The 18,900-nt window shown below is 44.8% G+C and overlaps 1 protein-coding gene across 1 annotated transcript in view; it reads left to right on the top strand.

Moving 5' to 3' along the window:
* Positions 1–18,900, top strand: part of LOC134574785 (T-box transcription factor TBX1-like) — a 129,014-nt gene that overhangs the window by 28,095 nt on the left and 82,019 nt on the right. Inside the window, exon 4 of the mRNA XM_063433863.1 lies at positions 17,833–18,004. Within this exon, the coding sequence (XP_063289933.1) occupies positions 17,833–18,004 (172 nt within the window). The remainder of the gene's footprint in view (positions 1–17,832; positions 18,005–18,900) is intronic.

The following is an 18,900-nucleotide window of genomic DNA, read 5'->3' as shown; positions in this document are numbered from 1 at the left end:
ATTTGGTATCTGTATATATATTACAGTTTTTATTTTGTCTAATTGTTTTTTAATAAATTGTTACTGGTAGTGGATCTTCAACTGCTTCCTGCATCTTCATGAAGAAGGGTAGTGCCTCCCTTAAAGGCACACAGGCGTATATACATAGAGCCTAGTATAACTGGCTCTATTCCAGGTGAGCACATTCATGTATTTTTTTTTACAATTTGAATTTTATTGAAATATTTTCACATTAATCATCTTTGTCGTAGTATTGGTAAGGCAATTGAAACAGTTTATCATGCAATATCACATTTGACACTGTGTGTAGTATATATGTATCATAAGAACATTTGGGAAGAAAAAAATAAACTTGGAGCATAGTATGTCCTAGTGGACTTTAGGTCCCCTGGCCAGAGTTCTCATAGGTGTCAGAAGGGCGGTGATCGAAGGGTCACGTTTTTTTGTGGATGGACGGTCTGGTTGCTAGTCTACTGATTTTTGTCGCGGTCCATCTCTTGGCAGAACGTGAGTGCTCTGCTGGACTCTCTTGTGCGTTCGGCTGCAACTCCATGGGTTCAGTTGGCTCCTGGTGCCCAGCCAGCATCCCGAGGGATTGAAGAAGTGCTTGTGGGTCATCCATGGAGGACAGGATGAGGGTGTCCTTCCGCCGGGGTACCACCAAGGAGCCCCCTGTGTCCCAGCGGTATTTGATAGCGTTGTCTCGGAGTCGCTTGGCTACCTGCGCCAGTTTTTTCTTTTCCGCAAGGACTTGGAAGGGTAGGTCGCTATAAATCTCGACTGATTGCCCCTCAAACCGCACTGTGCCCATCTCTCTGGGGCGTTTCATAATCACGCTGCGGATTAGGATGTCGCTGGTCACTGCGATGACATCCCTGGGGGCTGTTTCTGGGGCTGTCGCCGATTTTCGTATCCGGAAGGTTACTTTTATGTGGGGGATTGCTGGATTGTCTGCAATGCTCATGGAGGCTATCAGCCTCCTCACAGTTGGGAGTAGGACTTTTGTCTCCTATCTCCTCCGGCACACCTCTAAGGCGGATGTTGCGCCGGCAGTGTCTGGATTCCAAGCCGAGCACCGTTTTTTTGTAGCATCTGGACCTCAGTGGTGAGTCTTTCCAGCTGGCTTGTGGTGTGGCTGTGTTGTAGGTCTCTGGAAGCCTCCTTCTCTTCCACCTCCTGTACTCTTCTGTGGATTTTGCCAATTTCGGCCTGGGTCTGCTGTATGTCAGCTTTCCAGATCCGTTGCATGGACGCAAGGAGTCTTTTTATATCTCCTTTTGTGGAGGGAGAGGAGTCGTCCTCCGAGTCTGTGGCTGACCCGGGTCTAGCGAGGCAGGGGATTGGCTAAAGCTACCTCGGAGTCGTCTGAGGTCTCTGGGCTGTATCGAGCTACCTCGGAGTCGTCTGAGGTATCTGGGCTGTATCGAGGCGCGGGCGCCATTTTAGGTTGCGGCAGCGGCGCGGGCCTCTCGAAGGATAGCCTGATATCAGGCTGCCGAGGTGTCTCCGGTTTCTGGACTTTCTTGTTTTTTCTTCCCATGGTTGTCTCTGGGTGGGGGTTCGTGAGCAGCTGCCTGTAAGTTTGTTTTTCCAGCTCTTTCGTGCCTATTATGGTGAGGCCCTTATGGAGCTCTCTTGATACACGTCCTGTAGGTTTCTTGGTCGGCCACGCCCCTTCATTCATGTATTTTTAAATGTGATTACCCCTTTATCTATATGTATTTGCACCAGGATTTTTGTCTCTTTTTATCCACATATTTTGTGAACTGCATATCTGGAGAAGGTTTGGTATTACCAAATATACCCAAGCTGTTGTGATTTGAGCCAATCCCCAGGCTCTTTACCATGTGAGTTGGATATACATCTTTTTCCACTCCATCCAGATTATACAAGCATACTGCACCATGATGTGTATTTTCTTGTTTTAGATTATATTACGCTGCTTACCCCCTAAGTGAAATATATGTTATCTAAATAGGGGTAAGATATTTATTTTTAGCGCTCCACTGAGTGATCTTTGTGGTGGCAGTATGATCCACTAAGTTCACATTCTCTTTTCACATATTTGTTTGTGTAGGATTGGGATACCTGCACGTGTGTTTGAGCTGCTGTCTTATATTTGTACTATCACTAAGCGCCTATTTGCACAGAGCACTCTTTTCTTAATATATATAATAACCAAACAAATATGGGCAGTGCTGGCACTCAGTCACGTAATGGTGCAGTTATTAGAGGTTTATCCCCTATATAACCTCATAAAATATACAAAAAACATAAATATCAATACCGCACTCACCTGCATGTAATATGCAAGTATCCTGAAAAAACGAGAAAAATCAATATATAAGTATGCAAGTAAAATTCATTTATTATACACTAGTAGTATGTAATTCATGCGAGTAGAAAAAGAGCTACTGTGGCAAATCAATGATCTCTCCATAAATTCATGTATAACACACTTCACAGAAATTCATAGTATATACAAATCTCAAACTATTAACAAATATATACAGTCCATGTATCCCATGTATGGGGCTGAAATATATAAAAAATGAAAAACAAAAAAAAAACAAAAAAAAAAAAAAGGAAGAAGAAAAAAGAAAAATATGTAAGAAAGTTCAGATGGCAGCCTGGGTGATAACATTTCCACAGTTATGGCATACCATTTTCAAAAGTAGGCAACCCAGAGTATAACAAATGGCATAATTTGAGGTGTTTGGTCTAGCCATTTTAACAGAAATACTGGAACCATGTAGCGATTTCTTTTTAATCAGATAAATTACATTTTCACTGGAAATGTCATAATCTTGATATTAGTTAGTGCAATAAAGATGTGGTATTTTGATTTAACACTGTCTAATGAATATAACAGTACCCACGTGTACCATGTTTCCAGGTTTTTATTATATCACAGGAATAGAACAGTACCCCCACATACACTTTGATCTGGAGGCAGAGAGATATTTGATCTCACATAGAGAGTTACTGTGTGAAAAGTTTGAGAAGTTAAAAAAAACTAATTTTTTTTTAACCCTTTCAGTGCTAATCGCAGCATTAACCCTGTAATTAGTTTTTTATTGGGAAGTCATATTTCAATTACTACAAATGTAGTATTTTGAGTTGTTTGGTGTAGCCGCTTTAGAATGGCTAGCGTAAACACGGCCAAGGTCAGGGGAGTCCAGAAGTCAGAGTAGTCGGTAAAACAAGCCAATGGGTCGGTACAGGCAGCTAACAAAGCGTAGTCAGGACAAGCGGAGGTCAGAAATCCAAAGAATTGAATGTTCATTTCTCTACCATAAGCCGTCTCCAAAGGCGTTTCAGAGAATTTTGCAGTACATCCAACCGGCCTCACAACCACAGACCACTTGTAACCACACCAGGCCAGGACCTCCACATCCAGCATCTTCACCTCCAAGATCGTCTGAGACCAGCCACCCTGACTGCTGCTGCAACAATCGGTTTCCATAGCCAAAGAATTTATGCACAAACTGTCAGAAATCCTCTCAGGGAAGCTCATCTGCATGCTTGTCGTCCTCATTGGGATCTCGGCCTGACTGCATTGCGTCGTCGTAACTAACTTGAGTGGGCAAATGCTCACATTTGATGGCATCTGGCACTTTGGAGAGGTGTTCTCTTCATGGATGAATCCTGGTTTTCACTGTACAGGGCAGATGGCAGACAGCGTGTATGGCGTTGTGTGGGTGAGCGGTTTGCTGATGTCAAAGTTGTGAATCGAGTGACCCATGGAGGCGGTGGGGTTATGGTATGGGCAGGCGTATGTTATGGACATTTTATTGATGGCATTTTGAATGCACAGAGATACCGTGATGATGCCATTTTGAATGCACAGAGATACCGTGATGAGATCCTAAGGCCCATTATTGTGCCATTCATCCACGACCATCACCTCATGTTGCAGCATGATAATGCACGACCCCATGTTGCATTCCTGGAAGCTGAAAAAATCCCAGTTCTTGCATGGCCAGCATTGAGCATGTTTGGGATGCTCTGGATCGGTGTATACGACAGCAGGTCCTGCCAATATCCAGCAACTTTGCACAGCTATTGAAGAGGTGTCATGGCTCCCGGCTCGCTGCATGGCGCGTTTGTGTCTGACCAGCAAGACCGCACCGACAAGCTGAGCTCACCTGCTCGGCAGCGAGCCGGGAACCGCTCCTCCGAATCCTCTGGGCAGTTTGCTCAAAACAAAGATGGCACAGACCATGCAGTCGTGGCCATCAATGGCTGCGCCCCCCAGGGTTATACGAACGTGCGTGTGACGTCACACACCCTTTGACCAATTACAGCCTAGAGAGGGATATTTAAATCCCTGAAACACCCCAGTACCTTGCCTTGTCGTGGTTTCCTGTCCTGGTTCCTGAGAGTGCGTTTATTGTTTATTGCTCTATTGTGATTTCCGGTATTCTGACCTTGGCTATTCCTGACTACGCTGATTTCTGGTTCCCTGTCTTGGCTTGTTAAATAGTATTTGTGTATTTCTGGCTGCCTTGACCTCTGCTATCCCTTGACCATTCTCTGTCTCTAATGTATTAGTCCGGCCATTCCAAGGACCGGTTTACGTTAAATCCTTTAGTTTCCTTTCTATTTTCTATGTAGATGTTACATAGTTCTGTGTGCTAGACCACATTAGCAGTCGTGACATTATGACAGGGCCATGGATTCTGCAGAACTATGTAAGCATATGAAAGCCTGTGAAGGCAGGGTGGAGGATATGGACCACAGGTTAGATCAATTTTCCCAAGCATTCCAGAGATTCATTCAGAGAACTGCTTATCTTGAAGCACCCCCGGTACCACCGGTAGCTCCGCCACCTGTTCCGGCACCTGTGGCATACAAATCTCCATCCATAACCCTTTCCCCTCCCCCTCGTTTTGGAGGTGATTCTAAGGAGTTCAGATGTTTCCTTAACCAAATTGAATATCACTTTGAGGCTTCCCCTGGCTCCTTCCCAACAGATAGGTCTAAGATTCTTATGAACCAGCTAACGGGTAAGGCCTTAACTTGGGCCAACCCCTTATGGGAAAGCGGTAATTCCATTGCACGTAATTATAGTGAATTCTTAACGGCATTTAAAGCTACCTTTGAACCTAAGGGAAGAGAGAAAAATGCAGCTAAAGCCCTAATGAGAATAAAGCAAGGCAGTTGTTCTGTAGCTGACTACGCTATAGAGTTCAGGGCATTGGCCTCTGAGGTGGACTGGACTAACAGTGGTCTAGTGGCTGCCTTTTCTGAGGGTTTGGCTGAGAATATACAGGATGAGACCGCTGCTAGAGACCTTCCGGTCAATCTTAATGATTTTATCACCTACATGATTGACATTGACAATAGACTCAGGGAGAGAGAGAGGAACAAACAGCGTACAAGACGTACCAACTTATCTATAGCACCTTGTTTTTCCAACCCAGTGGTAGTCAACCCTGTTCCACTTCCAGAGGTTGAGCCCATGCAATTGGGCATTACTAAGCTCACTGAGGCAGAGAGACAGCATAGACGTAACGAGAGGTTGTGTCTTTATTGTGGGAAGAAGGGACATCTAAGGCTCTCATGTCCGGCTCGGCCGGAAAACATGTGCACCTAAGGCACGTTCAGGGACCGACCTTAGTTGTGATGTATATGTCCCCCAAATTGACTAAGAACTGTTTCCTTGTAAAAGTTACTCTGCATTGTAAGAGAACTACTATTCAGTGTGAGGCCATGATCGACTCTGGGACAGCAGAGAATTTCCTTGACAAAGTATTTCCTTGACAAAGAATTCTCTGCTAAACATCTCCCGCCATTGAGGCAGAAAGATAGACCCATTGCAGTTGAGACTATTGATGGGAGACCTCTTACCCAACCTCTCATCACTCAGGAAACTCTGCTGATCACTGTCTCAGTAGGCATCTTACATTGTGAAGAATTGGTTTTCCAGATTATATCTTCCCCTTCCTGTCCTGTGATACTCTGTTTCCCTTGGCTCCAGAAACACAATCCACGTCTAGATTGGGTTAAAGGAGAAATTGTGGGTTGAAGAGAGAGTTGCAAACGTCATTGTAAACACCAGATTCCACAACTCCCTTAACCACAGAGATCCCACCGCAGTATTTCGAGTTAAAGGAAGTTTTTAATAAGGTTCAGTCAGAGGTATTACCACCGCATAGACCCTATGACTGTGCCATAAATTTGCTACCAGGCACAATGCCTCTTAAGGGAGGAGTTTATGCCCTGTCTCCTCAGGAAATTCTCTGCTTGGAGGAGCTTATAAAAGATGCTCTAAGAAAGGGCCACATACGGAGATCCTCTTCACCTGCTGGGGCTGGGATCTTCTTCGTCTAAATATGCCCTTGCATTGATTATAGGGGTCTAAATAAAATAATGATTAAGAACGCCTACCCAATCCCCCTTATTTCTGAACTCTTTGACAGGTTAAAAAGGTGCCAGAGTATTTACCAAACTCGACCTTAGAAGTGCATATAACCTAGTCAGAATTAAGGAGGGACATAAGTGGAAAACGGCGTTCAACACCAGAATGGGACATTAAGAGTACCTGGTCATGTCGTTTGGTTTGTGCAATGCCCCAGCGGTATTCCAGGATTTTATAAACAATGTCCTTAGAGAATACCTCCACATGTTCGTACTGATGTATATAGATGACATTCTTTTCTATTCCCCAGACCTGGATACTCACCACGAACATGTGAAAATCGTGTTAAAAACCCTGCTTAAGAACGGCTTATATTGTAAACTTGAAAACTGCCAGTTTGACCAGACTAAAATACAAATCCTTGGATATGTAATATCCCCTTCTGGCTTCAAAATAGACCCACGCAAACTGGAAGCGGTATTGCAATGGCCGTTATCCAAAGGCCTTAAAGCTATACAACGCTTTGTAGGATTTGCAAACTACTACCGCAGATTTATTAAGGGTTTTTCATCTGTTATTGCTCCTATCACAAACCTTACCTGAAAAGGAGCTAACTGCAATTCATGGCCCAAGGAAGCAAAAGAGGCGTTTGAGAAATTAAAATCTTTATTTGCTTCAACCTGTTCTGACGCACGCCGATGCAGCTAAACCTTTTATTTTGGAAGTAGATGCGTCAGAGACAGGAGTAGGAGCCATTCTGTCTGAACGAGAGAGTCCTGATACACCTTTACATCCCTGTGAGTTTTTCTTTTGAAAACTAACTCCTACAGAGAAAATCTATGACATCGGGAATAGGGAGTTACTTGCCATTGTCCTTGCCCTCAAAGAATGGATGCCTCTCTTAGAAGGTTCCAAAGAGCCACTTTTGATTTTTACCGATCACAAGAACTTGGCTTATATCGGGGACACTAAGAGATTGTCTTGCAGACAGGCTAGATGGTCACTATTCCTCTCCTGTTTCAATTTTGTCGTTACATACAGGCCTGGTACCAAGAACACAAAGGCAGATGCGCTGTCTAGACAGTTTGAGACAGATGAGTTTCCTGAACAAGAGGTATTCCCGATTGTACCTCCCGAGTGTCTTGTTGCTACTACGGTTTCCGAAGTGTCTTCTTCACTCTTATGTACCATAATAGCAGATCAAACTCAGGCACCCGTGGAGAGACCACCGGACAAACTGTTCGTTGCACCATTATTAAGGGCAAAAGTACTTGGGTTGTTTCATGATAATCTGACAGCCGGACATCCTGGAATACATAAAACCCTCTCTGCTGAAATTTTGGTGGCCTACGCTTAGGTGTGATGTCAATTATGTAGCGGCATGTCTAATATGTGCTGTCTCTAAAGCCCCTCATAAATCTCCTCCTGGGTTGTTGCAGCCACTTCCAATACCAGACGCTCCATGGACCCATCTAGCCATGGACTTCATTGTGGATCTCCCCAGTTCAAATGGGTATAACACTATCCTCATGGTTGTGGGTAGATTCTCCAAGATGGCACATTTTATACCTCTTAAAAAATTGCCATCTTCTCAAGATCTTGTACAAATCTTCTTGAAAGAAATCTTTTGGTTACATGGGGTACCGAAAAACATTGTCTCCGACAGAAGTACCCAATTTATTTCTAGGTTTTGGCGTGCTTTCTGTAAGCAATTGGGCATAGAACTTTCTTCGTCTCACCCTCAGACCAATGGTGCAGCCTGTAAACCTCAAACTGGTCTGAACTCTTGCCCATGGCTGAATTTGCCAGGAATAATGCAACTCATGAATCCTCCAATCATAGCCCTTTTTTTGTGAATAATGGTTATCACCCCACTGTATTACCTTCAGATTTTCGGGCAATGATATTCCTGCTTTGGACGCCCATTTAGCTTCTGTCCGTGCCACGTGGGATTCAGTGCATATGGCACTACAGGAAGCCTCTAAATGTACCAAAGTCCAGGCCGACAAGCGGCATGGTGCCAATCCTGTCTATCAGTTGGGAGACAGGGTCTGGCTATCCACGTGTCATGTTAAGCTCAAAGTTCCTTCCATGAAAATGTCTCCTCAATACATAGGGCCTTTCCGTGTCCTTCGACGTATTAACCCCGTGAATTATTCTTTGACACTACCTGCGCATATGAGAATTGCTAATACATTCCATGTGTCTCTGCTTAAGCCCCTCACTTGTAATCGATACACGAAACTGGTCACTCCTCCTCTGCCTTTGGTGATCGGAGGAGTACAAAGTTAGCTCTTTATTGGATTCCAAGATTTCTAGGGGTGTTTTTTCTTATTTAGTTGATTGGAAGGGATATGGCCCGGAGGAGCGTAGCTGGGTTCCTGCAGACCGGGTTCATGCTCCCTGTCTTGTCCGGTCGTTTCACAACCGCTTTCCTCTCAAGCAGTCTCCTTCCTGTCCGGTGAGCGATCTTCGAGTGAGGGGTACTCTCACGGCTCCTGGCTCGCCGCATGGCGCGTTTGTGCCTGACCAGCACGACCGCGCCAACAAGCTGAGCTTACATGCTTGGCAGTGAGCCGGGAACCGCTCCTCCGGATCCTCTGGGCAGTTTGCTCAAAACAAAAATAGCACCGACCATGTGGTCACGGCCATCAATGGCTCAGCCACCCAGGGTTATACGAATGTGCGTGTAACGTCACGACGCCAACACACACGCACGTTTTGGGGTCAGAGGTCACCCTCTGACCAATTACAGCCTAGAGAGGGATATTTAATTCCCTGAAACACCCCAGTACCTTGCCCTCTTGTGGTTTCCTGTCCTGGTTTCCGAGAGTGCGTTTATCCTTGCTCTACTGTGATTTCCGGTATTCTGACCTTGGCTATTCCTGACTACGCTGATTTCTGGTTCCCTGTCTTGGCTTGTTAAAAGGTATTTGTGTATTTATGGCTTTCTTGACCTCGGCTATCCCTTGACCATTCTCTGTCTCTAACGTATTAGTCTGACCATTCTAAGGACCGGTTTACGTTCTATCCTTTAGTTTCCTTTCTATTTTATATGTAGATGTTACATAGTTCTGTGTGCTGGACCACATTAGCAGTCGTGACAAGAGGAGTGGACCAACATTCCACAGTCCATAATCAACAACCTGATCAACTCTATGCGAAGGAGGTGTGTTGATCTGCCTAAGGCAAATGGTGGTCCCACCAAATACTGACTGGTTTTCAGACCCCCTCACCCCCTCAATACAGTTAAACTGCACATTTTAGAGTGGCCTTTTATTGTGGCCAGCCTAAGGCACATCTTTGCAATAATCATGCTGTCTATAATCTTTGCAATAATCATGCAGCATCTTGATATGCCACACCTGTGAGGTGGATGGATTATCTCGGCAAAGGAGAAGTACTCACTAACACAGATTTAGACAGATTTGTGAACAATATTGGAGAGAAATAGGCCTTTTGTGTTCATAGCTCATGACAAATGGGTCAAAAAAACAAAAGTGTTGCATTTATAATTTTGTTCAGAGTAAGTTAGCACACTTTTTGTAATAGATTAGTAATCCAGTTAAGTTTAACGTGTCTAAGCAAATTACTGCCTATAGTTAGTCGACAGCTAGTGTAACTAAGACATGGACATTCTTAAGAGTAGAGATAGGGTCAAGAATACTTGGTATACTTGGTATAATACACATGTCTAGTGAAGCAGCGTGTATATATGCTAGCTGGCATGTAAAATTTACTAGACATTCTAGATGTAGATATGCATTAATATGCCTTGATGTGAGGCATGATGTAAGCTTAACAGAACAGAAGGGGGCTGAAGACGCCTATCTTGCAAGATTGGAGCATGTTGGGGTGTTTGTGTCCCCCTCTCTCCTCCATCAGGCTTGCTTGATGTTGCTGGATGTCCCCCTGCACCGCATATCTGGTACCGAAAATTGGCAGCTCTGTGTCTTCTTGGCCCTAGGCCTGTGTGGGAGCCCGTGTTCCATGTCCACGGATCACCTTCCTTGTAGCAGTAGGGCCCGTGGGCTCACTGGAATGTGGAGTAAACCCCGGGTATGTGGATGATGAGCTGGAGATACCTCCACATGGGTTTCTGGCCCAGTAGAGAGACAAGAAGCCAGAACATCACTCCGGGTCGGCTGTGCAGCCATTGGGGGGTGAGTATAGAGGCTCTGCTGTAGATGTGATTCCAAAACTTCTGGCAGACTGCATCAAATCTCTTTAGGAAGTGCTCTTTCCAATCTTGGCCCACCAGGTCAGCATGGTCATGAGGAGGGTCCAGCGAGGTGGCCATTTTGGGCGCTCCACGCTGTTTCAAAAATCACCAGGTTGTCAGCTTGAAGTACAGGATTCCGCCGTCCTAGTGGGGACCGAGATAACCCCCACTGACACCAGGAGGGGAGGGCAACGGGGCTTCAAATGTGTACCTGTAACTCGCAAGCACCGCCATGGGAGATCGGCTGCCTCTCATTGAAGACGGCTGTGAGAAATTAAACTACTTGACCGCTGTTGTTTAATTCAGTGTCAGGTGTAGGAAAAAGTACCTACTTTGCCTCAGTATAACTTTTCACTGGGTTGGAATTTCAGTGAAATTACAACACAGTCAAAATGAGTATTTATGAAGATTCTATCTTCATGAAATACACATTTTTCAGGTGAGGGGGTTACAGTGTAGTTTTAAATTAGATGTGGTCTCATGTATTTATCTATTGTTATAGTTATAGTTATACAACATGTGCTGAATATGAAAGTGAAGGCACAGACGGAAGAAGTTGAAAGATACAGCAAGATAAAAGGAGACCCACACCACCACTCCTGCGGTCACCAGGTCTGGGAGTGTGTGGGAGGCCACCATGATACAGGGAAGTCGGAGTAGCACATAATAAAGCATTCATGAAAGACCGCTGAATTGGCATTGCTACAGGCAGAGAGAGCTTTCCAGATGGTGCAGTGTAAAGGTGAGCAGAGGTGGAGCCAGAGAAAATGTGTATATTAAAAGGAGAAAGATAATGAATAGGGAGTAGGGCGAGGGTTAGGGAATATTTCTCAGCTGCCAGGAGCAAAAGAAGAGAAAGTGAGATGAAGTGAGTCTGACTGTTGAAGGTTTGGAAGAAGGCTTAAAGACCTAGTAGAGCAGGTAAAATGAGAAAGGAGGAGGAAATGGAGAGCTTGGGTGTCAAGAAGGGGCGAATGTATAAGAAAGGGAAAAGGGTACGAAGCATACTTCTCAACTTTCATATGGTCAAAGAGGGACACTTTAATTTCAGGGGTGTGAGTAGGCTTTTCTGAGAAGTTTAGGTGACTTAATAATAATTTATGCAACTAAAATGTAATTTAGAAAAAGAACAATGTGTCTTATTTACACAGACTAATTTCTAAAAACATTTATTGTAGTTTAACCCCTTAAGGACCAAACTTCTGGAATAAAAGGGAATCATGACGTGTCACGCACGTCATGTGTCCTTAAGGGGTTAAAGACACATTACTGTGAGTATTATAGCTGTGGATCTCTGATATGCACTCAGTCATAATAACAATATAGAGCACCTAGAAAAGATGGGCATTAGGATAAAAAAGAGGGACAGAGGGATTTAAAGCCCCATAGGGTCTATCCCTCCTAAATAGGACATGTTGGAGGTATTGGATGCATGAGGGAAATGGAATGACAAAATACACAAAACAGAGCGATAAAGAAAATAATAAAGTGGAGAACATTTTAGAAGAGGGGTGGAAGAGTAAATTAGAAATAGAAGGAGAGTTTAGAGGCAATGAGGCATGCCGGAAGGAATTGAGAAATAGGACGTGGGTGAATTTGGTAAATATGCCATTGCCCCATCCCATCCTCACTCATAGGCATTGGGAAGCATTACTACAAGAGAGGGTGAACATACCATTTTTCACCCCTACTTGAATTTATGTCCATCCCACGATGGCTATGGGTACCCATGGTCTGGTCATACAAATAATAGTGAGTATGGGCAATACAGCTAAGATACCTTTAGAAAATATATATATGCTTTTAACAGGTAGACTGATCTCAGGCTTGAGGACAAGAGCTAAACCTGCTACTGTAATGTCCTTCTTGCTGTCCACAAGGGCATTGTAAAACAACCTACATTAGCTTATTTTTTTCTCCCATGACCCTAAACCAGTCACTTGAGGGAGTGTTGAACAGCTTTTTTGTATCTCTTCCCCTCCCAAAAAAACAGATAAAAGTGAGATATGTACATTTTATTGAAGGGGACATCTGCTTATATAGGGAACCATAAAATATAACAACCAATAAGAGTAACAGGATTTGGAATAGTTACCAATAACAATAACATGCATGTTTAATTACAACCCTTGTGCAAGAGTGTTGGTGCACCACCAAAACAAACAAAGTGTAAGGCTATATTAATTAAGTTACAAGCAAAACAATTCCACCACCTAAAACACAGATTTTAGAGCAAAACTTTCCAACAGTGTTAAACAATTATCAAACATTTATGCATACTTGGTTACACCTCTATAAATCTGCACAGCACAGTTTCAGTAACTCTAGGATGGAGACTGGTCTCTTTTCATTTTGCATCAGATGACATGGAAGCGCAGTTCCACTGGGCAGCTATTGTCAGGTGATAAAGCTTCCAATACTTACCATCTTTTCCAAATCTTATTATTTTAACCTACAAAAAAACAGCCTGATGAAATTCAAAAATAAGCAATACAACTATTAAACATAAAAATATCAATACACAATGACAAAATAAATACAGAGCCTCAAAAATACCTTCACATTTTAAGTGCTTTGCACAGACTAAAATTTCAAGGTTAGAAAGGACTTTATAAAAAATAAATAAAAAAATAAATATGGTGTTTAGTTGATACTTCTGAAATACATTTAAAAATTTTACAAATGAATTACATTAAAATAAGAGTTTAAAGCGGCACTGTCATGGCCGAATCCCGCATTTTTTTTTAACCCCCCTCCCGCCTCCACTACATCTAACTGACCCCCTAGTCACCCCCAAATGCCCCTAAGCCCCCCATATTACCTATTTTTTAATCTTTATTTTCTGCCCCTATCTTTATTCAGGGCGCCACCATCTTTGTGTGGGTAGAGGAAGTCCCTGTGGGACACGTCATCTGCCCATACTAGATAGCACTGAGATTCCCGCACATGCCCAGTGAAACACCTGGAAATGCGAACGGGAATTTCATCTATTCATCCATTCATCAGACAGACAAATGAATGAATAGAAAAATCAGACGTACAAACTAACACTGAGTATCAGTGTTCGTTTGATCGTTCAGTTTGTTACAAGGAGGGAGCTAACGGCGTGCAGCTCTCTCCTTGTAATATGTAAAGATAGAGCGGCAGGGAGCAGTGCTCCCCACCAATTCCTAAGCCCCCCTGGTCCCCCTCTCACTCTATGAGGGTCAATATGACCCCCATATTAGCATAAGGGAGATTAAAATCTCCCCAATGCCCCTACTCGCTATAACGCGAGAAGGGGCATGTCCACTAAACAGTGAGCAGCCTCTGGCTGCTCACTGTTTAAAAACTAACCTACTAAATAACAATAAGGAGGAGGGGACCTACTGTCCTCCCAATGGCCCCCACACCTAAAAAGTGGGTGGGGGCCCTATATAAGAATGGGGGGGAACTACTGTCCTCCCCCCGGCCCCTAAGTGGTGGGTGGGGGCCCTTAAAAACAATAAAGGGGGGAACCTAATGTCCCCCCCCAGCCCCCACCCCTGAGCGGTGGGTGGGGGCCCTAAAAAACAATAAGGGGGGGAACTACTGTCCTCCCCCCCACCCCACCCCTGAGCGGTGGGTGGGGGCCCTATATAAAAATCGTGGGGGACGGGGACCTACTGTCCTCCCCCTGGCCCCAACCCCTGAGCGGTGGGTGGGGGCCCTAAAAACCAATAAGGGGGGGACCTACTGTCCTCCCCCCCGGCCCCCACCCCTGAGCGGTGGGTGGGGGCCCTAAAAAACAATAAGGGGGGAACCTACTGTCCTCCCCCCGCCCCCACTCCTGAGCGGTGGGTGGGGGCCCTAAAAAACTAAAAGCGGGGGAACCTACTGTCCTCCCCCCGGACCCCACCACTGAGCGGTGAGTGGGGGCCCTAATAAACAATAAGGAGGGGACCTACTGACCTCCCCCCCGGCCCCCACCCCTGAGCGGCGGGTGGGGGTCCTAATTAAACCCCCCCCCCAATCAAGGTGACTAGTCCCAAGCCCCTAGTCACCACCCGCCACCCAAATAAAACTATCCCATACCTACCCCCCTCACCCTAAAAATAATGAGGGGGGGGGATAAAATAACTAACCTGTAAACAAAATGAAACTTACCATTTGGCGTCTTCTTTTTTCTAAAATCTTCATTTTTCAGCCCCAGAAAAGGCCAAATAAAAAGCCATCATACCCGTCGAACTTAAAGTAAAATAAAAAACCCGGGCGCAAAAAAAAAAATCCAGACGAAAAAAAAAAAACGACGCAAAAAAAATTAATCCATCTTCACCCATGGAGGGCTCTGCGCAGACTGAGCTCTGCAGGGCGGGGGTGTCACGATTCCGGGGAACCCAACACGCTAACACAAACAGACACACACACAGAAAGTGTGCAGTACTGGACCTTAGAGTGGCCGGGCTAAGCACACACAGAATAGTCAGGAGATAAGCCGAGTAAGAGGAACCAGAAAACAGAATAACGATAAACAAGCCGAGGTCAAAGGGTAGGAGAAAGTCACAAAGTCAGAATAACAAGCCAGAGAGTACGTAACCAGAAAGCACACGTTCAGTATCAATACATAAAGCAAAGACCACAACAGGGCACTGAGAGGCAGGAAAGGTAAGTATAAATATCCTAGCCTTAATTCTGATTGGATAGCTTCCAATCAGAATTAACAAACACACGTGGGGGGTATCTATACCCCCCACTGTGATTTTTGTACTGTCGCTTTAACGCCGGGTCACGTGAGTGACCCCGGCGTACTGATGTGGGTGCCGGCTCCCAGCGTGCAGCGTTAGACATGCTGCCGCTGGGGGAAGGAGGAGGAGAGGACGCGAGCGGCGTGTCAAGAGGAGAGGACGCCGCTCGCCGAACAGTAAGAGGAGGGGGGACCGCGGGCAGCGATGGACCGAGGGTGAGTGCTGCGAGCGGCTTGCAGCCTCCCCTCACCGCTGCCCGCGGAGCCCTGACAGGGGGAAGGCTTATAAAGCCTTGCCCCGCCCTGCAATTATGCTAAGAACACTCTGATTGGTTGGTTTAAGCCAATCAGAGTGCTCTTTGTCATTTTACAGAGCGTGGGAAAATTCCAAAGAGTAAAATGACACAGAATCCATCTGGAATCTATCCAATCACAGTGCTCTGTGTCATTTTACACAGCGTGGGAAAGTTCTTTGGAATTTTTCCATGCTGTGTAAAATGACACAGAGCACTGTGATTGGATGGATTTCAAGCCCACCAATCACTGTGCTCTTTGTTATTTTACACAGCGTGGGAAAATTCCAAAGAACTCTCCCACGCTGTGTAAAATGACAGAGCACTGTGATTGGATGGATTTCAAGCCACCCAATCAGAGTGCTCTGTGTCATTTTACACATTCTTTGGAATTTTCCCACGCTCTGTAAAATGACAAAGAGCACTCTGATTGGCTTCAACCAACCAATCAGAGTGTGCTTAGCCTAATTGCAGGGCAGGGCAAGGCTTTATAAGCCTTCCCCCGCCCTGCAGAGCTCAGTCTGCGCGGAGCCCTCCATGGGTGAAGATGGATTAAATTTTTTTGCAGCGTTTTTTTTTTTTTTTGTCTGGATTTTTTTTGGCGCTCGGGTTTTTTATTTTATTTTAAGTTCGACGGGTATGATGGCTTTTTATTTGGCCTTTTTGGGGGGCTGAAAAATGAAGATTTTAGAAAAAAGAAGACGCCAAATGGTAAGTTTAATTTTTGTTTACAGGTTAGTTATTTTATCCCCCCCCTCATTATTTTTAGGGCCCCCACCCACCGCTCAGGGGTGGGAGCCAGGGGGTAGGACAGTAGGTCCCTTATTGTTTTTTAGGGCCCCCACCCACCGCTCAGGGGTGGGGGCAGGGGGGAGGACAATAGGTCCCCCCTTATTGTTTTTTAGGGCCCCCACCCACCGCTCAGGGGGGGAGGACAGTAGGTCCCCCCCTTATTGTTTTTTAGGGCCCCCACCCACCGCTCAGTAGGTCCACCCCCTTATTGTTTTTTAGGGCCCCCACCCGCCGCGCAGGGGTGGGAGCGTGGACAATAGGTCCCCCCATTGTGATTTATAGCCCCCACCCACCGCACTGGGGTGGGGGCCGGGGAAGAGCAGTAGCCACAGTAGCCACAGGCTGCTCACTGTTTAATAGACATGCCCCTACTTGCGGTATAGCGTGTAGGGGCTGAATTTACTAATACTAAGTAATCTTTACTTAGTATTAGTAAATTTGGCTGAAAGACCAATTTAGGTCTTTCAGCCTTTTAGTAGATAGCTCCCTGATACCGTGGGAATTAGGGAGCTATCTACTAAGCGGCTGCAAGATGCAGCCGCGGCAATGAATAGGATCGGAGTTTCATTCATTCGAATGAAATTGCGATCCAAACAAAGTACCGAATTGCATCCTAACACGAATGGAGAAACTCTTTTCATTCTGTTAGGATGCAATTCAGCAGTTTTGCCGGCGTTCTGTCTAAGTGACAGGAAGTTCGGCAATACTGACAGGAGGCATTGTGGGAACAGGGAGGAAAGCTAGGGATCATGGGAAAATTGCTCTGCCCAGCGGAAATGAAGCACACTTTGCTCCTCCGCTGGTCAGAGCTGGTCAAGCGGAGGAATCCTCCATAAGGCAAAGAGTCCCTACTTTGTCTTATGATTTTAAAGAAAACTAAAGAAGACAGGAAGAAAAGAAGATCCTGAGAGAGGGGGAGAAGAGGAAGAGATTGAGGAAAGGTAAGTTCGGCATGACAGTGCCGCTTTAAGTTAGCATGCACCCACAGATACATGAAAATCTAGAATTAAAAAAAAAAAAACCTTAGTTTAAACCCATAGAACTCATTAAATTAATGCATGTTTAATTCTGTAAAAGCTGCCACAAATATATCTCTCTTGGATGTCATATACCTGGTAATGCACTTGGGTAGGTAGCACTATCATAAATTGATAAAGTTGGAGACCTTTCAGGCCCAAATTGTTAATGGTGTAATGGAAAATGATACATAGTGCACCTCCCTTTAATGTTGCAGTCACTATTTCATCGGGACAGGGCCATTTCTACATATTCAGTCTAGATATTCCTTTTCCTCAGTCCTTTTACTGTGATTGACTATATTAGTTAGAAAACCCAATAACCCACTGGAGTTATTTATGTTTAACAAGCAATATGAACCTGAGGATTACAGAATTGAAACTGCTTAATCAGACAAGCTCTTTTGTTCTCTCCAAATAATTTCTTTTTTGTCTCCCCGCAGATATGCTTTTCACTCCTCTTCCTGGCTAGTTTCGGGTCCAGCAGATCCAGCACCACCTGGTCGTCTTCACTTCCACCCAGACTCCCCAGCAAGAGGATCACACTGGATGAGGCAGACTGTTTCCTTTGACAGACTTAAAATTACCAACAATGCACAAGATATGAGAGGACATGTAAGAGAATTAAGTATGGGATGTGTGTGTGGGAGGGGGACAACAAAATCAGCAGCGTTATTTACCTTTAGTGTGAATTGTGTGGAATTCAAAGTGAATTTCAAACTTGCCAATGCCAAAACCATTATTGGAATATTATTCTCTTCTTCTTTCTAAAGGGACACTCCGGACCCCCTAAAGCACTTGGTGCTTTATGTGTGCAGACATGAAGTGCTTTATGTGTGAAGGATGTCATCTTTTGTCATTTTGCTGAATGTGCAAGTTTCAATAGAAATTGTTACTTTTATAAATTAACCTTGTTACACACCTCTGTTAAACAGCTGCTTAAGTTGTTTCCTGGTTTGGTTAGCTCAGTAGAGATAAACTTAAGAGGCAGACAACTGCCCAGAACACCTGTCATGCAAAGACTTCTCATTGAGTGGCATTGGGAAGTCTGTGATTGGACAGCCACAAAAATTCTGGGCTGGGGAAGAGGGAAGGGCTTGCAAAGGTTGAAAAAAAAAAAGAGCGTCACTGTCATGGCCGAATCCCATTTTTTTTTAACCCCCCTCCCGACTCCACTACATCTAACTGACCCCTAGTCACCCCCAAATGCCCCTAAGCCACTCTTATTACCTATTTTTGAATCTTTATTTTGTGTCTGGACATGTGTTTTTGGCACCGCCATCTTTGTGTGGGTAGATGAAGTACCTGTGGGATACGTCATCTGCCCATAGTAGATAGTACTGTGAGATTCCCGCACATGCCCAGTTAAACACTTGGGCATTCATTCATTCGTCTTTCTGATAGAAATGTCAGATGAACAAACAAACACTGAATATCAGTGTTCGTTTGTTCGTTCATTCAGTTTATTACAATGAGGGAGCTACCGGTACGCAGCTCCCTCCTTGTAATAT

This window comes from Pelobates fuscus, chromosome 10 (genome assembly GCF_036172605.1).
Source record: "Pelobates fuscus isolate aPelFus1 chromosome 10, aPelFus1.pri, whole genome shotgun sequence".
NCBI classification, from domain to species: Eukaryota; Metazoa; Chordata; class Amphibia; order Anura; family Pelobatidae; genus Pelobates; species Pelobates fuscus.
The sequence above is the reverse complement of the archived record's forward strand: the minus strand, read 5'-3'. Positions and strand labels throughout refer to the sequence as shown.